Raw genomic sequence first — 27,310 nt, 5'->3', positions numbered from 1 at the left:
CAGGATATGATGGATTACTGCCAAAAAAGTGTGAGACAGTGGTCTTAACGTCCTTGGTATCATTTTGCAATTCGTGCAGTTTTGCTGCAGTACATTTTATACTAAGAAGTTATAGGGAATCCACTTGTCCATTTCTTAAGTGGCTTAATTCATCATTGCTCTGGTCTGCCCTTCATCAGTAACATACCATTGAGGCCCAGTACATTTGCCAGTTTGTATTATTTACTGTTTTCTTTAATTTCCTCTTGTTTACATACTGATATTGTGTTTTGCTCACCTTTCTTTACATACCTACATTCAACAAATCCTATATGGAATGCAGTTTTCAGTTCAAGAATAACGTTGATGGGTTACTACTGATCTTACCTGTCAGCTGTCCTGACTTTTATGAAGTCTTTAATTTTGCCTCTGTTTTTTGCTTTGTCCCTCATAAAATCTGGGATCTTCTAACAAATAAGCAAAGATGCTGATGAAGTCCTGCTTTCTAGGAACAAACTCGCTAAATCTTAAATTTGAATAAAGGATTTTTATTCTAATATTCACTTTATGTGCAACCGTCTATCCAGCTTTCATTTCACTACCTTGTTGCTTATATCTTTTGGCAAATCGCTGAATACTAAGTCACTACACAATGTGAAGCATGAAATTGCAAACGTCTTATTTTTCAGACAACGCATGCTAATGCAAATCCCATTGCACTGTTTATATTCTAAGTGAATAAGGACAATATTTAAAGAGGGTCTCTTGTTTTGAGAATTTTGCTCCTCATTAGTTTTGATTTTTCTTTGATTCTTTAGCTAAGAAGTCAAGGGCTGTGCTGTTGCTGATATTACATGGAGCATTCAGAAAAAAACAATATTGTGCTGCAGGAGTTAACTTTTGGGATCTTTATCTTACCCTAGAGGGTTCTTTTTTTCAACAATTCCCTCAGTTGTTTCCACAGATGATCTATCTAGCTCATTTATGACTGGGTGGTTAGCTACATTTGTAAAATTTTCAGTACCATTCTGCTTCTCAAGTACCACAATCTTTCTAAAATGAACCATGGAAAATTACCAAGTCTGCAATTTCTTCAAGCAAGTTTCTTACTGAAACACTTATCAGTATGGATATTTTATTTTATGTTGTCACTGACTCAGTGTGGATGACTTATGCATGCATGTTCAGTATAATTAGGAAAAATGAAACATTGAAGGAACATACAGACTCAATATAGATATGCTGCCATGATACAGAAGGACATTCCAATGGATTTAGTGGTGAAGACAGTGGTCCAAGATTAGATAGGTTCATACTAGGCTATCTGCCCTAGGGCATTTATAAGCCTAGCCAGAGTGTGTTTGGCTTTCGCCACCCATTTTAAATTAATTTTGCTGTGCCTTTTTTTGAGGTTAGTATACTGTGCCTCTGTCTAACAGTGACACAGAAGTGATAGCCGGGGTAAACCTACGATCTCCCATCCACTCATCAAGATTCCTCTTGAAGAGAGTCAACGTGGGACTCTGCCTAACCTGGACTGGGATTTTATTCCAGAGTGAAGGGAGCCTCTGGCTTATGAATCTGTCCCTCCAGCATGTCCTATTTATTTCAGTGCTGAGGTTCAAGTCTCTCGAGCGCGTAGCTCGATGGGATTTGGATTTTCTGAGGTGCAGCATGTCCATTAATTCCGGGTTGGACATGGCTTTATACGTCAGGCACAGAACGCCTCTGAGCAGGTGGTATGCCACTGAGTAGAGCTGGAGTTTCTTTAACCGGGCAGCATATGGCATCTGTTTGAGCCATTTGATCCTCTTGGTGAGGTACTTTTGGGGTCTTTCCAGTTGCTGCAGGTGTCTGGTAAGGTGCATCCCAAAAGGGGCATTGTACTTATGGGCCTGATGAGGGATGAGTAAAGAGGTAGAATGACCTCCCCTGATCTAGATGTGAATCCCTTCATGATTAGGTGGGCTATATAAAATGTTTTTCTAACCACTTTGGCCACGTGGTTGTCAAATGAGAGATTGCTATCAACTTGGGTCCCCAGGTCCCTAATGACTTCTTCTGTACTTAATGGATTACCACCTATGTGGTAATTTGTGGGCACTTTGTTTTTGCCAAAGGGGATGACTATACACTTTTTGGCGTTTAGCTTGAGGCCATGGCTCTGGCACCAATTGTCTGTTTCTATGAGACCCTTTTGGAGGATGCTTGTGTCGGCTGGAGAGTTGATTATGACGCCCAGTTTGCAGTCATCTGCGAACTTGGTCAGCCACAGTCCTTCCGTGTTGGTTTGTACCGCCGAGAAATATATACCGAACAAGAGAGGTCCCGGGACTGAGCCTTGTGGGACGCCACTTGTAACTGGTTTGGAGTCTGACATGGCTCCAGCAATTCTAACCATGTGGGTTCTGTCCTTGAGCCAGTTTGCAACCCATCTAGTGACATAGGGGTTTATATTTAAGCTGGTGAGCTTATCTATAATGCCCGAGTGGGGTATTGTATCGAAGGCTTTTGCGAGGTCCAGGTAGGCTGTGTGGACCACCTTCCCCTCGTCAATGGCATTGGTGACTGTTTCAAAGAAATCGACCAGGTTTAAGAGGCAGGATCTGCCCTTAACAAAGCCAAACTGGGTAGGATCCAGTGTCTGTAGGTCCCCAATATCTTTATTTATGAGGTCCATGATGATCCTTTCCATAGCTTTGCAGACCAAGCTAGTCAGGCTTATGGGGCGATAGTTTCCAGGATCCGTTGAGGCACCACCTTTGTGGAGAGGGACCACTGTTGCTGTACGCCACTCTTTGGGTACATATCCTGTAGTAAGGCTAAGATTGAACAGTAGTTTTATGTTTGGGTTTAGCTCTTCTTGGAGTTCATGTAGGACGAGCCGGGACACCATCTGGTCCCATTGATGCTGTGTTTTTGCTTTGGAGAGGGCGGCTCTTACCTGAGCATCTGAGATGTCAGGGGCAGCACTCTGTTGGGATAGATATTTGCCCTTTTGGTGGGGAGAGGGGAGAAGTTTGCACTGAACCTGTCAGCTAGGATGTTGGCAATGTCTGTGGGCTCGGTGTATTTTTGTCATTTTGGACTAATTCTGAGCATATCTGGGAATTCCCACCCAGGTTCCTAACATAACTAAAGAAAGCCTTGTGATTATCCTTAGTGTCCTGTGCAATTTTTCTCTCAAAGCTGGCCTTAGACGATTTTATGAGTGCCCGTAGTTTTTTGCTAATACTGATCAGAGATGCCTTCCCTTTTTGGGATTTTGCTCTATCATGTAGTAGCTTCCTCCTTCTATTGTATAGTTTGTTTATGGCTGGGGTCCACCAGACAGGACATCTGCCTTTGGAGGATTGGGTCTTGGTTTTATTTGGGATTGCATGATCCATACATTCCTGAAGGTGTTCATAGAATGCGTTTATAAAGGATTCTGCGGTCTGGGCCGTATTTTCCACAGGCCCGGGGGCTTTGAAGGATTTTGCCTCGGTTTTGAGGCGTGTGAAATTTGCTTTAGAAAAGTTTTTCACTGTGGTTTTCTGGGCAAGGGGTGGGGTCGGGATGTGAATATCCAGTGAGATTAGTTTATGGTCTGATCTTACCAGTGAGGGATACACTTCTGGTCTGGAGCATAGTGTCCCCATGTTGGTGATGATCAGGTCCAGTATGTTTTCCCCTCTTGTGGGAGTGGTAACAAGTTGTTCCATAGCATTTGAGTTTATAAATTCTAGGAACCTTTGGGCTAGGGTGTTGGAGCTAGAGTAATGCTCCCAGTCTATGTTTGGGTAGTTGAAGTCGCCCAATATAATGGTGTTTGGAGAGACCTTCATATTTTCCAGTATTCTCAGGAAGGCCAAGTGGGGCTCCTGTGTTTGGGAGGGTGGTCTGTAGCAGGCTATAAACTGGAAGGCAATTTTACCCACAGTTAGTTGCACATGGATAGTCTCTGATGCTTCGTGCTGTGCCACCAACCTGGAGGTGTGGGTATCTTTGACGAATATTGATACTCCCCCTCCTTTTGTGGTTCGGTCCAAGTTTTGGGGCCGAAAAGCATGGTATGAGGTATAACCTGGTAGTGCTAGGGTGCTCTCGGGAGCCTTGAACCAGGTTTCTGTTACTGCACAGATATCGATGTTCTCCATGCTAAGGAGAGTTTCAAGTGTGTGCATCTTGAGGTTTAGACTTCTGGCATTAAGTAGCATTACTCTTAGTTTCTTATCCTTTGTGATACCTATGGAGGTGGGTTTGTCTTTTGAGCCTTGCCTAAAAAAGGCACTATGGGGGTAGCAAGAGCCTTTGCCAATATCCGAAAGCCCAGGGGTGACAGGTGCAAGCCGTCCCTAGCGAAGCATCATGGCTTGTCGAGCATGTCATCCCAGGCTGACAGGCATTGGATCCCCTTTGAATGACACTAACACTTAAGCCAATTGTTGAAATTGATCATCTTGTCTTCATATTGTGGCATCATTCTTGGTGAGGGTAAGATGTTACTCAAGGTCAGGGTCATACCGGCCTGGGCTACATGCTCAGAGAGCTCCTCTATGTCTCTTTTCATGTAGTCCAGGGAGGTACGTCTCAGGTCATTCACACCAGCATGGACAATGACTGAGTCATATTTCTACTTGCCTTGGAGTGACCTGAGTGCTTGTGTTATGTGGCGGATCCTAGCGCCCGACAGGCAGCTCACCGTGACCTTCTCCTTGTTCAGCCTGGTGAGTGGGACGTCAGTGTGCCTGACGATAGAGTCACCTATTACAAGTGTATCAGGTGTGTTGTTTAGCCTTAAGGGCTGTGACTGTTCGGCACACTGGCTTTGTGAGCTATGTGTTGCACGTGTTTTGTTTTGGGGTAGCGGTTGCTTGGGTGTCTGCTTTGGAGGTCTCTGCTGCTTAGGCAGATTTTTATTTAGAGCCTCCGAGTATGTTTTTGTGTGTTTATGTGTTTGGTTTGTTGTCATGGTAGGTCTATGTGAGACTGGAATTGTAGTGAGTGTGGTTTCCTTCTCCTCCTGACTGGTTACGCCAGTACTGAGTTGAGAGAGCTTAGCCTCCAGTTTTGCTATATGGTTGCATCTCTCACATGTGTTGGAATTTGTTGGGAGGAGGAGAGAGTTGTCTGTGTACATGAGGCAGTTGTAACATTGCCTCAAGATTCCCAGATTCACCAGCTGGACCGGAGAGGAGATTGACAACTGACCTTTGGACATGCTAGAATAGTATTGGGAATTCCTTTATAATTGAAAAAAGGGCCAATGGGGAACAAGGTACTCAAGGGGAGTTTGTGAGGGTGTAGTGCTTTTAATTTTTTAGAGCTGACTTATATAATTGCTTTAGTGAGCAAGTGCCAGGTAACTTAAATGCAATGTGTTACAGGTAACTTAAATGCAAAAACAACAAACAGTAACTTTCTTTCAAGTGAAACAAGGAAATAAGTACAGTAAGCAATGCAGATATCACTAGGGATCCACAGAACTGCTAAAAGGCCACGTTTTAGGTGGAATTAGCGTTTCAGGGAAATAAACAAACAACAAGCATACAAATAAAGCTAGATTCAGCAGGCCTGGATCTAGTCTATGCTACAGCAAACAAGGTGTACCAATTTCAGTAAGAAACAGTTAGAATATGCAGGCACTATAAGCCTTTAACCAGAAATTCCCTGCTCAGAAGGGCAGAGTCCAGCCTCTCCTCCCACAAGAGTGCAGACCGCAATCCTTCTTAACGTAAAATAACTGGCCTGAAGCCCAAGTGCTTAAACCAGAACTAATACACTTTTAGAATAACAGACACTGAGCTCTCAATCAGCAGTTCCCAACTTAGAAGGATGTAAGCTACCTGTCCTGCCACCACAGTGAAGGCCACAAACCTTCCTAATGTAAAACAACTGGTCTGAAGCCCAAGTGCTTAATCCAAAAGACTTAGAAATGATAGCTACACTTTAATCAAGTTACTACCAGCAGTAATATATACAACTGAATACTTTAAAGAATGCCTGGATTAGTGCTCCAGTTATACAAACAAAGCTAGATTCAGCAGGCCTGGATCTAGTCTATGCTACAGCAAAGGAGGTGTACCAATTTCAGTAAGAAGCAGTTCAAATATGCAGGCACTATAAGCTTTAACCAGAAATTCCCAGCTCAGAAGGACAGAGTCCAGCCTCTCCAGCCACAAGAGTGCAGAACACGAACCCTCAATGTAAAATAACTGGCCTCAAGCCCAAGTGCTTAAACCAGAATTAATACATCAATACATTTTACACCCAGTTTAACTCTTGGCTAAGTACAAAGATTAAATCCAAGAAAAGAAGATAGTTCACCTGACAGGCAAACACTCCTCCCAAAGGAGTTAAGGAATAAACATTAGGTAAATCAGTTCAGGAAGGAGTGAAGCTAAGTAGTCCACAGGTATGTCGCTCTGGATAACTCCAAAATAAGTAAAGCAAACAAAGTATATCCAAATAAAGCTCGAAGTTCTGTGGTTCACACAAATGGTTTATTGTAGTAGACAAGCGCTTTCGCTAAACATAGCTTCTTCAGGTCACACAGAATGCAGTAGCCCTTCCGGGAGAACTAGCTGTTCCTCTCTCCTCTGAGATAATACAGAGACAAGCATCAAGTGAGCTCCTGTCTTAGAAAAAGAAGTACCGTGACCCAAACTCTAAAGGCACAAGGAAACCAAGTGCCCGCAATGCTTCTCGAGCTTTATTTGGATATACTTTGTTTGCTTTACTTATTTTGGAGTTATCCAGAGCGACATACCTGTGGACTACTTAAGTACAAAGATTCACTATTTATGTTTTTCAAAAGGGTCTTCATTGTCATTGTTCTTAGAAGTACTTCATGCAAAACAGGAAACATCCTGCAATGTAACTTAGTTTAATTCATCTTCTGGAGGCACATGGTTTGATTCCTTTACACACAGTTGCTAAATTAGACTGCAAAAATCTATCACCCAAATATCACCCTTTTACAGGTATTTCAGATATGTGGGACACCACTGGATCATTACTACTTTCTCTTAGTACAGCAGCATTCATAATGTCTAACTTTATAGCATCTAGAATGCAGTGCATATTTTATGACCCTCTGGTTATTGGCTCCTGAGGTTCACATTTGCCAGCCAGAGCAATACACAAACATTACCAACTTGCTTTGTTTCTTTGTATTTATCATCATTTGAGTTTCTTCCTGGGAACAATGACCAACAGTGCATTGTAAGCTGTCCTCAGTAATTAAGGTTGAAAACAGTCTGTAGCAATTTATGATCTTTAACTAGCATGACCTCATGGTGGTATGACGGTAGCATTGTTACCTCACAGCAAGAGGTTGTCCCATTCGATTCTCGGCTGGGCTTGGGAGTGCCTTCTGTGTAGAGTCTGCATGTCCTCCCCATGGTTGGGTAGCATTCAAAAGACATGCGTGCGTAAATGGGTGTGGCTTCGTTCAAGGTTGGGCGTCGAGCTGGCACCTCGGCGTTTCGTAAAAATCTACTGCCAATCATTAGCGGACCAGAGTTCCGCTGTGGCGACCCTTTACTGGGAAAAGCCGAAAGACAAACAACAACAACTAGCATGACCCTTTTTTAGTACACGTTGGTCAATTTTCTTTACTCTCCATATCAGCCTATGCTTTACTCACCCTGTCTACATGTGGGCATAATTATATTCTGTTTTATTCAGTAACCAAATTGTACTGATCTCTTTGTATAATCCTTGAATTTGTATCCTATGACAGTACTGCTTCCCTAAAATAAAACAATAAATGCCAACCTAAAAGACATATATGGAGGAAAGATGTTAAGCACCTTATCTAATATAATCAGATCTCCTGATTCACTGAAGGCATGCAAATAGCCCTGATCCATTGTCATTTAGGCCTGTGTTGAAGTAGCACTCCTAATGGATATTCTTCAATTACAAGGTTCTGTAGAATGCTACAGTAGTTTACCATTTCTGAATATGATTTCATGTTTCTTTAATGCCATTTATGCTTATGCCTGAGTATGACTACAATACTGAACTGAATTCAGTTTTGTAATCTCAATATGTATAAATATCCCTTGATTTGCCTTTCTTCACCACTGGCACTATGATATGACATTCTATGCTTATTACTTTGGACACCATCTAAGCATTTTCCAGCCTATGCAGATCACTTTCTGTTTTAGGTGTACAACCTAAGACACTGCCCCTGCCTTAGAATTTCAGATTGTTTGGTTCTATGTTGTTTTATTTTTCATTTGTGGCTTTTAATTTTCATAGTTTTTTAGTAAACCCTTGCAAAACTTATGGCAAAAAAAATATTTTGTGGAGTAAGTCTGGTACTAGTCAGCTGTCATATGCATCTTTTTAATGGTACATGGATTCAGCTCACGTCCTTTAGTGCACCCTCTACCACACAGTGCTGTTTTCCCAGCATCAAATATATGCAGATTCAATGTTTGCATTTTGTCTTAATAGTTATTCACTTAATTAAAATTTGTTGACAAGGTTAGACATTTTAGGCCAGTTTTCAAAGGAGACCTTGGGTGGTACATTCACAAACATGCTGATAGGAATTTTGCTAGGGCACTGGTGAAATTTCTCTACTCAGCATAGGGTCTTTTCAGTACAATGTATGTTGATGGAGGAGGAACAGCTTGCGGCTACTGTGAAGACTTCTGAGAAGGAAGCAGCAATTTCTTTATCGGAGTGGCATGGTGGGGAGTTTTGTGAAGGTGCACAACATGGTGCTGGGTTAGGAGCACAATGTTGTAAGGTCTGCTCTTGACACACACATATCTGATGGAAACAGTGTCTAATGGATTACCAAGCACAATCAGTCTTTGCACAGGCAATGTTTTTCTTGGAATGAAGGAAAGAGGCAGCAGCTGCTGCTGGCTGGAATCACAGGATATGCAGGTTCAGAGGTTTCTACATCTTTTAAAATAATAAATCAGAAATTGTCTCAAACTGGTCTGTAGCACCTTTCACACTGAGGCAGGATAGATTTGGAAAGATGATCGAAAAGAAACATACTTTATAGATACTGCTCAGCATGAATCTATCATAGGTGCCTGTCTGAAATTCAAAAAACGTTTATCTGCAGTCTAAAGAGCAGAACAAGAACTGTGAATGTGGGAGAAATATATGGATTTCAATGCCTCGAGGTAGTCACATCTTCAAAGGGCAGCAGTCTTGTAGTAGTATATTATATACTGTATTATATAGTAGCAGGGGTGTAGGAGGCACTGCTGCCCATATTGGTGATGCTGGGACTCTCTTAAAATATGTTTAATGGAGTAATGAGCTATAAATTTAATTTTTTTACTCCAGTTTACATTTTAAAGATTTTATACTGACAATTTTGCATCTTGTATGTACCATGTGATTTAAAACAACAAAGATGAGAATCCTACATGAATAAACTATGTAGCTGAACAGCAGAGCAGCTTCTGGATAAAGAAACACGGTAAAGGCACAGAAGTGATTCCCTGGATAAACAGCATTGTAAAGGAATAGTTGGGAAACTCTTGTATGAAGGAATTCTGAAGAAACTGCAGCAATTCATCTGGATCAAGGAGAACTGTAAATGAATTACGGAATTATCTCTGCAAAAGAAGGCTGAAAAAAAGCATGGGGAAATCTGCCTTGTTTAAATCTATGTTCTAAAGGAGTAATAAGGAAGCTGCTGAGTGAAGGAACACTGCGAAGGAAAAACAATACATTTCCTGAATGAAGAAATATTTTATAAGAATTGTAGGGAGATATTTGCATGGAGCAGTACAGTGCAGGAACAGTACTGATGTGAAGATTGTAGAAAACTGAAAAGATGTGTTCAGGTATGAAAACTTTTGCAAGGAGGTACACATATCAAACTGAGTCAAACAGGGAGATGCAGAGGTGAAACAAACTGATAAATGTAGCTGAGGGCAGAGTACAGAAGTAAAAAGTACATGCTTGTATTTTAAGTAAGCATTATAATTTCAGGAAGGAAACTGTTAGAAAAATATGTATTAATGTATATGTTTAGTGCTTATTAAGAAATAAGAAAGATATAATGCATTTTATTCTATTAATGTTATGACAAGAAAAATGAATTCATATGAAACTGCAAGAAGCTTTTGGAAACTGCAGTGTGCCTTTTTTGCAAGTTGGCCTCTGACCCCAGCAGCTGCTAGCTCAGCAAGAATTGATGTTTATGCTTCTCACAAGTGATTATCTGCTGGGTCAAGAAATTAAATGTGTGAAATAATGAGAATCTTCAGCTCTTTCCTGCTTGAGCAATCGACCTTGTATATGTTGCTAGATAACGCACCAGCTGCAAGGAAGAAGTGATAACTTGTAACAAAAGAAATGTATTGAGAACTGTATCTGCTGTTATGTTCGAATTAGCTCAGAACCTTGAGTGGCAACTTTTGTAAAAGGGTATTATAACTAACCAGGTGGCTAGCAAGGCCACATTGTTTACCAGAAAAACTTTTTAAGCAAAATGTAGTATCAGCATTTTAGATGAATAGAATATTGTAAGCTAAAGTGATGTAAAACCCCTTGTGACTGACTACGTCAGCCTGGTGGGTTAATACTAGTGAGAAATACTATAAAAGTCGTGTTCTTCCCGTTTCATTCAGACAAAATTCTGTACTTGTACGTTTTTTGCCTCCTGGTGTACACTAGTAAAGAACCTGAACCTCCTGTGTATTGATCTTTTTATTACAGTGTTTTTCATTTAACAGATTGGTCCTTGCGTACCGGAATCCCTCAGACGCTGCGGATCAGAGCGTAGCGGTGGTCGAAGACTGCATGCAGGAGAAGATACCGAAATGGTTCTTCTTGAGTAAAAAGACCTCCGACTGAATTGTTATTTAAAGAGGCTGGCCACTTTCTGATCTTTGGCTGAAGAGCGGATTTCCACTTCGAACCGTGACTGGTCAATAACTGCGGCTCAGGTAGGGAGACTTTTTGCCTTTTTTTCTGTTTTAGATCAGGGACTAGATTACAGTAAATATTGTTTTTTTTTGTCAGATTTGTCATACAGATCAGGGACAAGAAAAATTACTGTTTATTTGGTCATAGATCAGGGTAACAGAATAAGGTAGGCAGTTATTCTAGATAAACTGTGAAAGGAACTGAAGTTGTGGTACCACGTGGTAAAAGGGTTACGTAACATTTATTGACATGGGAAATCAATGCACTAAAATATCGCAAGATCCGCCCCTAACCGAAGACGCAAAATATATGCAACTACAACGTGCAGATAATGTTAGATATTATGCAAAATGGGTTAACAAATATGAATTTGATGGAAAATTAGACAAATCTTCGCTTGTTAAACTTCTTAAACAGCTTAAAAGTGATACAAAAGGTCAGGCAAAAAAACAACGGCAATTAGGCATTCCTCAGGCACACAGGTGGATTGAGGAAGCAAACCGTAGGGAACAAGAGAGTAATAATTCAAAGGCATTGTTTTTAGACAAAGAAGATAATAATATAGTAGTAGCAACGGCTCCTCCCCCACCACTCCCTTTTTCAGGATATGAAGCGGGTGGACAAGCTGGTCCACCTCTGCGGTATCCTGATGTCTCAGTGAAACTGAAATCGTTTGTTAGAGATCCCATTGAAACTAGGTCCCGAACACGTAAAACACGGGGGGACATAGAATCGTATCAAATGGAGAGAAATTTACAAACTGAGAGTGAGGAAGAAATATGTCCACTTATAGAGGTACCAAATCCTCAGGCAGGACAGGTTGGACAGGACCCAACCCTCTTGGTATATAGGCCGTGGACACCGGAGGATATCCGGAAGGCTACTGAGGGAATTCCCCATCCAAAAGTTAATTTTACAAAATTCCTAGAAGATTTACAAGGCATGAGGTTAAGCTACCACTTAAATGGGGAAGAAGTAGAAAAAGTAGTTAGACAAATTGTAGGTCCAGATTGGCACATGATTAGTGGCACCTGGAATGCTCGTAATGCAGAATTTAAGCCACTCCCACATAGTGACGCAGAACTTGACAATAGAGTAAAAGGCCTTACAGACTGAATCTCTGAGAAATGGAAACCTAGAGCAGACTGGACTTGCATTAATCAATGCATACAGCAAGAAAATGAAGCAGTAGATGGGTACTATGCCAGATTATTAGAGTGCTTTAACAATCATAGTGGCATGATAGTTCCCGAAAATCAAACAAATGATTCCCCGTATGAACAATTGAAAAACGCATTTTTAAAAGGTTGCATTGCACCTATTAGTAGCTTCATTACGAAGCATATGATAGATCATCGAACAAGTAGGTTACAAGCCTTACTTGAATATGCTAGACATGCTGAAATAGCAAAAAGAAAAAGAAAGCGCAAGTCTTCACTGCTGAAGACGGAGCTGAAGTTTATGTATTACAGTCTGGTAAAAAGGGTAAGAAAAATGCACAGGGAAATAAACAGTCTGACAAATGGTCAGAGGACTTTGAAGAAAGGAAAAAGAGAGGTGAATGCTTTAAGTGCGGGAAGAAAGGACATCTAGCTAGGGATTGCAAACAAAATAAGAAGGTAACCACAGAGGATAAGGGAGATGAGGACTGACTATATGATGATGAAGATACACCATACTAGAGTCAGAAATCATCAGGAAAAGGCAATAAAGAGAGGACAAATGTAAATGTGATAGAAGGAGTAGAGGAAGTGCAAGTAGACATGGAGAATGAAGAAAATGAGATTTTAGACTTAGCATTATTGAGCCTAGAGCTCTACCTAGCAGACATAAAACCGGAAGTTACACTTCTGGTGGAGGGGAAGGAAGTTAAATTCCTGTGTGATTCAGGAGCATCACGGACTATGATACACCCCTCCAAGTTACCGGAACATTCAGAATCACCTGATTATATATTAGTGAAAGCTGCAAAAACTATACCGGGAACCACTTTCCCATGATATAGCAATAACTGACCCTGTTTCAGGGATGACTCAAAGGAGTAAAATTGTTGTTTCTGAAAAATGCCCAGTGAACCTATTAGGTAGGGACATTATGCAGATATTTGGCATAGCAGTAGTTCCGACTATGCAGGGTATGGAGGCGCAGCGACAAATGGATACTTTTTTGGTGCGACCGGAGGGTGAAACTTTTTACTGGTACAGCCAGGACTTAGTTACGACTGGTCCAGGGGCAGTGACCGAGGAACTGATGAACGTAGCCATCAGTAAATCCCCCTCCCTTGACACTGACAGACAGCATTTGTTACATTGTACTCTGTATTACTGTAGCACACCAGGACCTGATAAGGAATATGAGCAAGAATTGTTCAGAAATCGTGCAAACAGATTAGTGTTACGTAATCTATACTGGGATACTGAGGGAAACAGTGTTGTTAGCTGTTCATTACCTCAAGAATTCCTTGCACTATACAAATCTAATCAATTACCACATGTCAGTTTAACTAAGAACAAAAATGCAAAATGGGCAGACCTAGGAGAAAAGGTAACAAGATGGGAAAAGCAAACTGAATTAGAATTATCAGAACAGGGAATACAGAAACAGAGACTGAATTGGTTAACACAGGCACATCCAGCTGTACACTTGCAGTCTAGCGAGGACAGCTGATTGGCATTTTTTTAGAAGAAGAAGAAAAACCCTTATGTGACATACCAGACATTCTTTGGTCATTAGGCAAGTCAGATGTAGGACTTATTCGAACAGCAGGACCAGTTATTATTACGCCAAAGTCAGCATTCAGACCACAGAAGAGACAATATCCTTTAAGAAAGGATGCAGAAATAGGAATCAAACCTATAATAGCAGCATTACTTAAGGAAGGAGTACTGGTAGAATCTCCTGATTCACCATGTAATACACCCCTATTTCCTGTTAAAAAGGCAAATGGGGAATGGCATATGGTTCAGGACTTACAAGCTGTAAATAATGCAGTAAAACCTAGAGCACCTATGGTGCCAGATCCACACACTTTGTTAAATGATTTGAAACCTCACCAGAAATATTTCTCTGTGGTAGATATCAGCAATGCTTTTTTTTCAATACCTATACATCCTGATAGCCAATATTGGTTTGCATTTACATTTCAGGGAAAGAGGTATACCTATACTCGACTACCACAGGGATATTGTGAGAGTCCAACAATATTTGCACAAGAAATGGCTAGTAATTTGGCGGGATTCACCCCACTGGGGGGTAGTCAAATTCTGCTTTATGTAGACGACATCTTGCTAACAGCCCCCACCCAGCAGCAATGCAGGGAGGATACCATAGCACTGTTACAATTCTTAGCAACACAGGGACACAAAGTAAACAAAAGCAAACTACAGCTTTGGAGAAAACAGGTTAGATACCTAGGATATGCAATATCCAAAGAAGGTAGAATATTAGATGAGGAAAGAAAGACAGCGATTTTACAAGCACCCAAACCAGCGACCAAGAAGGAAATGATGTCCTTCCTGGGAACAACTAACTTCTGCCGGAGTTGGATACCAAACTATGCTTTGGAATCTACTCCACTGACTGACCTAATATACAAAAAAATGATGGCAGCACAAGATTTATTACAATGGACACCTGAAGCAGAAATGCCTTTCTGCAGGTTGAAGCAATTAATAGCTTCTTCATTAGTCCTAGGACTACCAAACTATCATAAACGTATCTTTCAAACTGTAGACTGTAAGCAGGGATATATGACATCAGTATTGACACAACAACATGGGGATAAACAACACCCCATAGCTTACTATTCATCACAGTTAGACCCAGTGGCGCGATCCTTGCCCCACTGTGTACAAGCAGTAGGCGCAGCTGCAATGGCAGTACAGGCTTCGGCCTCAGTGGTGTTATTCCACCCTCTCACATTGAGAGTGCCTCATGCAGTTGCGATAATTTTACTGCAAGAAAAGGTAGCATATCTTTCTCTTGCTAGACACCTTTCCTGTATGACTATACTGTTGAGCCAACCTCATATGACAATTGAACGATGCACGACATTAAATCCATCAACTTTGCTCCCAACTCCTGCGGATGGCACACCACACAGTTGCCTGCAGGAAATTGAGCAGAAAACATTACCCAGACAAGATCTCAAGGATATTCCCTTGGATAAGGCCGAGGTGACATATTACGTGGACAGCTCATGCAAAAGGGGCCCTACAGGAAAAAACCTAGTGGGGTATGCAATAGTCACAGACACTGAAACCTTAGAAGCCCAATCCTTACCACATAACTTGTCTGCACAAGCAGCAGAATTGTTTGTCTTAACACGAGCCTGTACTTTAGCAAAAGACAAATGTGTAAACATATACACTGACAGTCAGTATGCTTTTTCTACTGTACATGTTTTTGCACAGCAGTGGAAAAATAGAGGGATGATAACATCTAGTGGTAAACCAATTAATCATGCGCACTTTATTTTAGAATTGTTAGAATCTATTCAATTACCTACTAAAGTAGCTATTTGCAAATGTGTAGCTCATACGAAACAGCAGGACAGAATTTCAAAAGGAAATGCAAGAGCTGATGCAGCTGCAAAACAAGCAGCTTCAGACTCAGAAACTTTACTTTTAGACGAGAAATTACAACCCTCTGAAATTTTAGATTTAGAAATGTTAAAAATTATGTAGACGCTTACCACAAAAGCAGAAAAACAAAAATGGGAAAGACAAGGAGCAATCCTTGAAAATGGGCTGTACATCTCCAAAGAGAAAAAAACAATTTTGCCGTCTAATTTGTTTAGATATGCAGCTTTGTTGAGCCATGGGCAGTGCCATGTCTCCACAGGGGGGATGGTACAGTTAGTAAACCGAATATTCCAAACATATGGATTCAAAAATTACACAAAAATTTTGTGCGGCATGTCATATTTGTAACAAACATCATGCACAAGGGGCATTAAAACCTAAACAAGGAAGTTTTCCTACACCGCCATATCCGTTTCATACTATTTGTATGGATTTTATAGAACTGAACAAATGTGATAACAAAAAGTACTGCCTTGTCATTGTAGATATGTTTTCTAGATGGGTGGAAGCTTTTCCGACCAAGAATCCGGATGCAACAACAGTGGCGAAAGCCCTTATAAAAGAGATTATTCCTAGATTTGGCATACCGAAGAGAATTTAGTGACAATGGTACACATTTTGTGAATCAAACCATACAACAGTTGGGACGATTCTTTGGGATTTCCCTGAAGAACCATTGTGCTTATCACCCTCAGTCTGCAGGACTGGTGGAGAGGCACAATGGAGTCCTTAAGAACAAACTTAGAAAGTTAGTCAGTGAAACACAGAAGAACTGGGTGCACTATCTGCCTCTGGCGCTGCTGAGTATGCGAACGGTTCCAAATGCAAAGGGTTTGTCTCCTTTTGAAATGGTGTTTGGGAGGGCATATTATGTACCTCAGTGGAAAGCTCTCATGCCTGCAGACCAGGAGGCTGATAGTTCGCTAGCTAGTTATATGAGGAAACTGTTAACAAATAAATCTCTTTTGCAGTTTAATTCTTTTTCAGATAAAGAACAGACCAGACCATTGGAAGCGATTCTAGCCCCGGGGTCCTGGATCTGGGTGAAGGTCACAAAGAGGAAGAATTGGGCAAGCCCGAAGTGGGAAGGACCGTACCAGGTGCTGTTGGCCACGCCTACTGCGGTCAGAATAGCCGAGAGGACTTCTTGGATTCATTTAACGCATTGTAAACTGGTAAAGAACTTTCAACTTGATAAAAACATTGCAACTGTTACGCAACAAGAACAAAATGGCCAAAGACAGAAATTCAGACCAACCTCAAAAATGTTGCATAATCATATTATTGAGCGTACACTTGTTGACTGTTCTTTTGACAATTCGCTTTTTGTTGTGGTTTTTTTCATTTCTCAACCACACAAGTAAAACTGGATAAACATGATGAAACATCCATAGACTGGCATCCAAACTTTAACACATACCTATCAATTAAACATGTATATGCTGAGACTATGAACATTTCAAACTGCTGGGTTTGTACAGCTATACCAACAGCATATGGAGGACTACTAATGTCCGCTGTTCCTTTAGGGATCAATGAGACTTGGGAAAATTTACTTTTTGACACAGGAACTGTGAGATCACAGGATAAAATAGCATTGTATTTACCTGTTACACAAAAGGAGATTATGTGTTTTTTTTTCAAAAATGATACTCTCCAGGTGGGTTGGAGTAACTGTAACATAACAATATCTTATAAATGTTATATTAAGACTAAAACTGGGGGTACCATTTGCAATACTAACTATGATTCATATTTGAACTCAATGAAAATGACATTGAATGAAGTACAAAGAAATTCTGTTTTGATTAAACAATTGTCAATCATAGATAAGAAAATGTTTCATGCAGGGCTAGTGCGTATTAGCACTAAAGTTGAAAACTGTTATTTTGTGTGTGGGAAAAAGGCATACAAATGGCTACCTGAGAATTGGTCCGGCAGTTGTTTTTTGGGCTACCTGGTTCCGGCCATACGACACACTGCGGAATTACCTCTGGGTAAAATACGGAACATGAGAGATGTTTCCAAGAAAACCAAAGATCCAATCGAGAAACCTGTGAATCCAGTAGGGCGAGTTGAAGCAGGTTGGAAAGACCATAATTCCGTGAAGGACAAAGACAAATTGACTCATATGGACTTGAGTGACAGTGTTATATCTTGGGCAGGTATACTCCCAGCGTATGGTGCAGTCAAATCGATTTGGGAGCTGAGAAAACTGTCAAAACTTCTCGAAGTAATGAGTAATGCAACTTTTTCTGCTCTTGAATTAGTGACTGATTAACTGAATGCCATGAGAACTGGTGTGTTGCAAAATCGGATGGCTCTTGACTTCACCCTAGCGGCGAGAGGTGGTACATGCGTGCTTATCAAAGAGGAATGCTGTGCATATATTCCAGATAATAAGCATGAAATTAATAACCATCTGGAGGTGATTCAGCAGGTGTCGGCCATGACCAAACCAGGCCCAAACCCTCTGATGGATTTTTTCCAGAATCTGTTTGGGGGTGGGGTTCCATCCTAATGTATATTCTGATTGCCATTTGTGTGGGTTTACTCCTATTAGGAGCATGTGTTTGTTGTGGAATCCCCTGCATGAAAAGATTAATTAAAGATTTTATAGATATGTCTGTCTCTGAAACCTTGTATCAAGACATTGAACTTGAGGAATTGGTTCCAAATGAAATTCTCCTTGAAGTCTAAACCGAATGACTCTCTTAACTGCAAATCCTAAGTGGAAGAGGTTAGGAGAAGAAATAAGACTGTTTTCACTTCTGAGAATAGAATAAAAAGTATTAACAGGGGGAAAATGTTAGAAGAATATGTATTCATGTATATGTTTAGTGCTTATTAAGAAATAAGAAAGATATAATGCATTTTATTCTATTAATGTTATGACAAGAAAAATGAATTCATATGAAACTGCAAGAAGCTTTTGGAAACTGCAGTGTGCCTTTTTTGCAAGTTGGCCTCTGACCCCAGCAGTTGCTAGCTCAGCAAGAATTGATGTTTATGCTTCTCACAAGTGATTATCTGCTGGGTCAGGAAACTAAATGTGTGAAATAATGAGAATCTTCTGCTCTTTCCTGCTTGAGCAATCAACCTTGTATATGTTGCTAGATAACGCACCAGCTGCAAGGAAGAAGTGATAACTTGTAACAAAAGAAATGTATTGAGAACTGTATCTGCTGTTATGTTCGAATTAGCTCAGAACCTTGAGTGGCAACTTTTGTAAAAGGGTATTATAACTAACCAGGAGGCTAGCAAGGCCACGTTGTTTACCAGAAAAACCTTTTAAGCAAAATGTAGTATCAGCATTTTAGATTAATAGAATATTGTAAGCTAAAGTGATGTAAAACTCCTTGTGACTGACTACGTCAGCCTGGTGGGTTAATACTAGTGAGAAATATTATAAAAGTTGTGTTCTTCCTGTTTCATTCAGACAAAATTCTGTACTTGTATGTTTTTTGCCTCCTGGTGTACACTACTAAAGAACCTGAACCTCCTGTGTATTGATCTTTTTATTACAGTGTTTTTCATTTAACAGAAACAGTTTGTAGTTTCTGCAGTACAAGAAGCAGCAGAAGAACTTGTAGTAAGGAGTCATATGCACAAGATTCTGACATGATGGTGGATATGAAATAATGTACATGGATCACAGATGTGCCTTAAACAGTTAAAAGGACTGTACAACAAAAAATTTCATTTTCATTACACTGACACAATTTATTTATCTGACATATTTTGACCAGGATAGTCCGACTGGGCAGGAGCCCTTTTTCAGTGGAAGACCAGGGAGAAAAGCTCCAGAATACAACAAAACAAGATAATTTACAAAGAAAATGCAGTAAAATACAATAGTGAAACAACATATTGAAACATAAGCAAAAATTGACTTACTAGTTTGATATAAATAAGTGAATAACCTTTTTATCATATGTATAGTTAGAAGAAAAAAGAAAGAATAATTAAAGATAATATTAACAAGGGACAGAACATAGCTGGGATGGTCACAAATACATAACCAGATGGTATTTAGATGATGTTTGAGTATTTTTTTAAATTCATGGACTTTGCTAATATTTCGGAGAGACATGGGAAACTTGTTCCATTGGGTGGCAGGAGAATAGCTGTATAGATTTTGTCCAATTAATGTTTTAGGTCTGTGAATCTGTAATAAACATTGATCAGAGCTTCTAAGGGATCAAGGAGGGTAATAGAGAGAGATAAGAGTAGAGGTGCTAGGGCAAGAGGAGAGTTTGTTCAGGATAGAGTGGATGAAAAGAAGAGTTGATTAGGAAGCTCAAGCCATCTAAGAGTCCTTAGAGTAAGGCAGTGGTGAGATTTTGAAGGTAGATTTGCAGCGAATATGGCTACTTTGTTTAAGTAATTTCCAGTTTAGAGAGAAGTAAAGACTGTAAATTAGTAAGAAATTGAGAACAATAGAAAAGGTTGGGTAGCAAGTAAGCATGAGCAAGTGAAGCCCTAGAGTCAGGGGTGAGGAATTTTTTGTTTCTATATAGTAGGCCGAGCTTGTGGTGAGTTTTCTTAATACAGTGGTGAACATGCAGGTCAAAGTTAAGTTGTTTGTCTATGACTACACCAAGAAGCTTTGTATGAGTAGCAGCAGCAATGGTAGTGTTATTCAGTGAAGAGACGGTAAAAGATGATTGAAGGTGGTAGAAGGATTTCGGGAGAAACAGGAGGAGTTTTATTTTTTTGGAGTTGAATATGAGACGGTTGTTAGCCATGTTTCAGTGAGGATGAATGACTTTTGTGTGAGAGTAAGCAAGTCAGTAGGGTTATCAGCAATGGAAATTATAGTGGAGTCATCTGCATACTGAATGAGTGAGGACTGAGGACAGGATTGGTGTAGTTGATTGGTAAAGATATTAAAAAGAGGAGGACCTAAAACTAATCTCTGAGGAACACCCATTTTAATGGCAAGAAAAGGAGATAGGCCAGACAACCATTTGACAGATTGCTGCCTGTCAGTAAGATAACTGTTAAACCAAGAGATAGTTTCTGTAGACAGGTTAAGTTGGGATTATTTTGAGAGAAGGATGGAGTGGGAAAGTGTCAAAGTCTTTAGAAAGATCTAGAAAGAGACAGGACACTAGTTTACTGTTATCTCTGGCAAGGGAGATAAAGTTTGTAAAGGAGATGAGAGCAGTTGTGGTACTATGGTGGGGCGGAAGTCATGTTGGGCAGAGGAGATAAAATCACACTGAATGAGCTGGGCTAATAATTGTCTGTGAACATAATGTTCAAGCATTTTGGAGAGGGGAGAGAGAATGGATATAGGATGAAAATTACAAAGTTCTCTTGAATTCCCTCCCTTAGAGATTGGAATTATGTGGAATTTTTTCCAAATAGCAGGGACAATAGATTCCCTAATGGAACAATATACAAGGATGGAGACTGAATATGCTATAGATTTGGCTGCATTCTTTAGGAAGAGAGGTGGAAATTTATCAGCTGATGGGGAACATGGTTTTAGTTTAAGAAGTTTTTTTAAATGTAGCTGACAGGAACAGGTTTCAGTGAAAAAGGTGAGCTGTGTAGTAGAGGGGGGTAGGGAGTGACAGACTGGGTGTATATGAAGTCTGCATAATAGAACTGATGGAATCAATGAAGAATGGATTAAAGATAGTTGCAGTTTCGAGGGGATTATTATTGGGGGAAGGGTGAGGTATAGAGGGATGGACTGGGTAAAGAATCTGATTAATAGCATTTCAAAACATTTTGGGGTCTCTGGGTGTAGTACTTAGATTTTTGTGGTGGAAGTTCTTTTTGTCATTGATAATGTGTTTTTTAGTCAGGTTTCAGAGTTCCCTATATTGTAGGAGGCTGTCTGGAGATTTACATCTGGTACAATGTTTCCACGCATTATCTCTTTTGTTTAGTAATATTAGAGAGCCAAGGGGAATGCTGAGATTTTACTCTGACCATTCTGCGTGGGGCAAGAGAATTAAGTGTGTTAAGGAAGATGGAGTTAAATTTATGTACTGCTTCATCCAAAGGTAGAGTAAATAAGAAGGACCGATCTATAGCAAGGAGAGAGTTGTTAAAAATCTCAGAGTTAAAGTTAGTTAGCTTACGGCATTCTTTACATTTGTGAGGTCTGCAGTAATGGGAGGAGAATCTTTGGATGCAAATTGGACTATGATCACTTATGGAATCTGGTAGTGATATAGGTGAGGATTAGAAACAAGAGTCCAGTCAATAAAAGAACTTGAATTAGTCTGTTTATGGTGAAAAGTGGGGGAAGAGATAAGTTGAGTAAACCCATACAAGTTAATGCTGGAAGTGGGGGAGTTGGAACAAATAGCCAATTGATATTAACATTGCCTAGTACTATAGTCTCATTGGTTATATTGTCAGACATCCAGTGGAGAATCTGTTCCAACAGTGGTATGTTATCTCCTGGGGGTATATTGATGGCAGCTATTGTTGGGGTATTGTGAATGTTGGCTTTAAAATTAAACATAATGAGTTCTGTTGGGTGAAAAGAAGGAAGAAGACTGTAAGGAGGGGTTAAGGTAAGGTGGTTAGAGTACAGTAAGCAATGGCAACACCTCCTCCTTTTTTATGCGTTGTAACCTGGGGGAAGACATTCATTTTCTGTGTTGTGAGGTGTCAGCCAAGTCTCAAAGAGTGCAACTATGTTAGGAGAATATTCAAAATATCCTTACAAGCTAAGAAAAAAGAAATAGAGGCAAACGATAATATAAATAGGAGAATATAACAGTAAAATGTCAGTTTCTGTATCAGTAAAAGTTAGAGACTGTGGATGTTCAGAAAAAGAAATGTAATATACAAGCTGTATATGATATAAAACAAAAATATAGAGGAGTATTACTATCAGAAGAAAACAATAGTTTAAGACAACTTTAGGGAGAAAGTAAATAAAAAAAAAACAGGAGAAAGTCAAAGAAGAAGGAAAGTCTTAATAGAGAACAGGAGAGGAAAGGATATGAAAGCAGTAAGAGGGCTAAGCTAAGACAGCATGTGCAGTTAGTTACTTCAAACAGGACAAATTCTAGAGATAAAAGTCTTTAGAAGAAAAAAGGGAGAGGGACAAAACAGCAGAAAGTGTATGGGAAGCTGAAACCATCAGGTGAAATGCAGAGATGCAGCTACAAACAACAGTGTATCCAATCATAATTTGAAAGAGTGACCTTAAAATAAGCCAAGGCACTTGAAGCAGGGTATTCCAAAGACAAAGAGCAGGTTTGTCACATGTTGCACAGGCAGGTCAGGAGATTTGTAATAGGGGAATGGAGAAGAGTACTACCTCAATTACATTGCAAACATTAAGGAGGGGTGGTAAGGAAGAACAGCATAAACATAATAGTCGTTAAACCTGGATTTACAATCTAGGCAAGATGATAGTGTAATACTATGTATCCTACCAAAAGTCATCAGAAGGTTACATTAAAATACACACAAAAGGAGCCCGCTGCACTCACAGTGCTAAACACCAGAAAGATGTTAGGGCGCTGTAGATGTACCATCACATAAAACTCTCTCACCTACTTAAAACGGCTCCTTGATGATGATGTTGTGGGGGTAGTAATGCAGTGTTCTTATGGTTTGTTTGGTAGGAAACAGTCTTGTATGCATATGTTTGCAATACTTCTTTTGCATGGGCAATCATGAGCAGCCACAGCACAGATACTGGTTCAGTAATTGTGACAGACTGGGAACTCTGAAGCTTCTGTGTAAACCCATTGTTATATCTTGCAGAAATACTGTGTGTAATGTGACGACAACCTTTCATCTTTTTATCTTTCATTTGTTAACCAAGCATGCAGCTGTTCCACAGAGCATTTTTCAGTCATGGCGCAGGTCACAACGTAGCTAGAGATGCATTGTTTTAAGGAGGTGCCAGGGGACTGGAGTGCTCAGGGGAAAAACATACAGATATGAGAACAAATGATAATTCCTCACAGAGAGAAGCTAAAGTCAGAAATGGGCACAGCACCATGAAATCGTAAGGTACAGATTTTTCCAGTTTTCTGTCATATGCTACCCATTAGAGTTGCAAACAGCATTATGTAAGCTCTTTCTAATGTATTCATATCCCTTTATGTGTAACAAATTTATTTCATGACATTTCAAAATAGTGACTCTAAAATGTACTAAATATGGCAAATTACAGCACAGACAGAACAGTTTAACATTACAAAGATATGCAAGCCCAGATTTAGAATGCAACTGTCATGAAAGGACTGTTCCTTCTGGTGTTATAATTCAGTATTTTCTATCACATGGTGCTAACCTGTCAAAGTGGAAAATAGCCCTGCAAGTGCCCAGTTATATACAAATTAAGATACCTGCAGCACAACTCACCTTCATGATCATTTCAAATGTAAACACTCCAGTAAACACATAGTCAAAATACTTCAGAACCTGTAAATGAAAAAAGATGCATTAGTTTGTCTGTAGTATGGCTCAACTGACATGTTGTTACAAGGAAAAAAAGAGGAAATATAACACATACATACAAATCTTTCAAGCACGGACATTAAAGCCCTTCTACCTTGCCAATATGCCAAAACACTTGTTCCCATAATAAATGTCCAGGCTGTTATTAAAATATCTAAACTAGTACTTGCTTTAATGTAATTTGGTAGTCTGTTCCAAGCATCAGCTACTCTGTCAGAGAACCAATTGGTACACTTCTCATTCCTATAGAATTTTCTACATAGGTTATCTGATGATTTTCTAGTACTTTTTGAGAACCCCAAACATTCCCAGAGGTAGTTTTCCCTAAATACCCTATATACCTGAATAAGATCTCCTCTTAAATATCTGTAAGAGACACTGCACAAGTTCAGATATTTTAGTATTTCATAATAACTTAGATTTTCACATCCATGGATGCCCTTAGTATATTTCTGCTGTACTCTTTCCAGTTTATTCATGCTTGTTTTCCTATAGGGTTTCCATATTGTTATTCCATACTCAAGTTTGGGTCTAATGTAACTAACAAACAATGACTTCATTATGTTTGATTTCCTAGACTTTATAAATCTTTTTATACAACCTATAGTTCTATAACTATCATTAGCCAATTAGTTGATATGATTAGAGAAACTGATAGCTGAATCTACCCATATACCCAGCTCCTTAAATGAGTCTACAGTTTCAATCACTGTGTGCTGTATTAAATAGTCACCTTTCAGTTTATGTCTCCCAAATTTCATATGCTTAGTTTTTGATGTATTTATCAACATATTATTCCCCTGTGCCCAAATGGTCAATTTAGTCAAATTATTTCGCAGACATGCCTTATCTGTAACACTTGTAATCAGTTTACCCAATTTCAGGTCATCGGCATACAGACTGTAGAACACCTCAGATGAAAATGTAAGGTCTGAAAGATACAATCTAAACAAGTAAGGACCTAGTACAGAGCCCTGTGGGACACCTTGACTGTAACCAAGGATTTCACCTGTCCAGCTGGTGTGTGATACTTGCCATGTCCTGTTTGTAAGCCAAGCAGCTATCCATCTTATCAACAGTACATCAATACCTAGTTGTACTAATTTATTGATCAGTGTTTTGTGCATGACCCTGTCAAATGCTGAAGTTAAATCTATATAAATCACATCACAGCACGATTTTTCATTCATAGCTGTTATTATATTGTTATAGAACATCATGTTACAGGTGGTAATAGATCATTTTTCAACATATGCATGCTGATATATGGTTTGAAGTCCCAACCTATCCAGTTCTGACAACTTATCCAGTATTACCTTCTCCATTATTGTTCCACAACATGAAAGTAGACTTAAGGGTCTATATGATTCTGGGTTTGTCCTACTCCCCCCTTTCCCTTAAAGACAGGTTTAATATGTGCATGTCTCGAATCTATTTATATGACCTACTGAATAATAAATGTAATGGAAGTGTAAGTTCTTGCTTAAATGTTCTCAGGTCATTGTTACTTACTCCGTCTCCTCCCTGCACTTTGTTTGCACAGTTCTTTTTCAATATCATCTAATTTGATTCCAGTATCTGGGGTTACCTGGATGTCACTAGGACAACTTACCACACCTTTTGCGGAGCCAAACTGTTTTGCATAAGATTTTGTAAATATATCTATATGTTGTTTCTGAGAAAAAATTTTAGAATCTGCACAAAGTTTATCAATTTGTGTATCTTTGCTCCTTCCACATCTTATGTATCTATAAAAAGGTTTCCTATTATGTTCAATACCTTTATATAAATTTTCTTCAAATTTTTCTTGATCTTGTCTAACACTATGGTTAATCTGTTTGTCCAGCTTGTTTATTTCAGTTTTCAAAGTTGTAGTTCGACCTCTCTTCCATTTCTTATATTATTGTCTCTCACCTTAATCAGGTATCTTGTTCTTATGGAAATATAAACCCCTGATGTTGCGTGCCTAGATCCTGATGTTAAACATTTTTTTTTACTTTTTGCACTCAAACCATTTCTCTCTCAAACCTTTCCACATTCCATCTGCAGTTTTTCCACTGAACACCACTCCAGTTAGTTTTATATAGTAACTGTTTTGCTTCCCTATAATCAGTAATTAACCTTCTGTGCATTGGCTTAGATTTCAGTTTGGCAGAATTATCTAGCAACAAATTAACCTTTATGACCCCATGATCACTGCACATCAATGGTGGTAAAACTTGACTTGAAGTTACAGTAATTTCTTTGGGAACACATACAATATCTAGTATATTCTGTCCCCTGGTAGTTTATTTTTAAAATCTGAAGCATTTGTTGTTCCTGAATATACTCTGTGAATAATTTTTTTTACTAACATTGTTGAATCAATATTATTCCAGTCTGTTTCTGGTAAATTTAAGTCCCCAGCTAATATTATTCTTCCCTCCTGTGTTTCATGTAAGAAATGTATGAATTCCTCTCAGTCATCTGCACTTGACTTTGGTGGTCTGTATACTCCAACAATTGTTGTACGTTCCAGGGTTATCTTTATTGTCACATTTACACAGTCTATAGTACTGGTGTTATCAATGAACATGTAATAATCACAAGTCTCACAGCTATCTTTAATCCCTATCATAACACCTCCACCTGATTTTTTTGTTAGAATGTCTGTTACAGTAAAAACGTTTATACCCTGACAGAACTGGTTTCCAGTCATTGTTCTTTAACCATGTTTCACAAACTATAACAGCAATCTTGTGGGAACGTAGCAAATTTTCTAATAAAAAAACTTTATTATTAATGATTTTAGCATTAACAATCATTAGAGATGCATCAAATGTTACTATCTTTGAACTGTTACATTTTTGACCTGGCAAAAATCCTGGCTAGTGTTTGTCAAATATTGCAAAATATCTGCTGCAAAAATTCTCTTCCCTGATCTAGACAAATGCACACCATCCTGTCTGAACACGTGTGCCCAAAAGACGGCTTGGATTCTCTACACATTTCCATTGTTTAAAACAAGACATTTTTTCCATGTAGGTGTTTATCCAAAAAATCTTTTCATTCACAGTGACCTGACTATCCTTTCTATAGGTGATTTGTGAAAAAATATGTCCTAACACCAGTACAAGCTATACTATCTAGGAGGGCTGTCAGTTCCTGACTAACAGTCAGAAAATCTTTGTTGGTGACATCATTTGTACCAACATGAATAAAAACAGATCCATACTTCCTTACATTAAGGCATTCCAAGGCTTGTTTCACATCTTCTATTTTTGCTCCTGGCAAGCATTACACTACTCAATGTTCATTATCATCTCTGTAAATATAAGTACTGGTTCCTCTAATAACCGAATCTCCAATTACAAGAATCTTTGCTGACCATCTCTGAAGAGATGGCCACATATATTTCCTTA

At 39.3% G+C, this 27,310-nt stretch overlaps 1 protein-coding gene across 1 annotated transcript in view; it reads right to left on the bottom strand.

Annotated features, from left to right (window-relative positions):
• Window positions 1-27,310, bottom strand: part of CACNA1B (calcium voltage-gated channel subunit alpha1 B) — a 3,578,581-nt gene that overhangs the window by 955,881 nt on the left and 2,595,390 nt on the right. The window contains exon 25 of the mRNA XM_044058770.1: window positions 23,814-23,873. Within this exon, the coding sequence (XP_043914705.1) occupies window positions 23,814-23,873 (60 nt within the window). The remainder of the gene's footprint in view (window positions 1-23,813; window positions 23,874-27,310) is intronic.

Source organism: Protopterus annectens, chromosome 16.part0 (assembly GCF_019279795.1).
Source record: "Protopterus annectens isolate FY-2018-M chromosome 16.part0, PAN1.0, whole genome shotgun sequence".
In the NCBI taxonomy this organism is placed as follows: domain Eukaryota; kingdom Metazoa; phylum Chordata; order Ceratodontiformes; family Protopteridae; genus Protopterus; species Protopterus annectens.
This window is presented reverse-complemented; position numbering and strand designations above follow the sequence as displayed.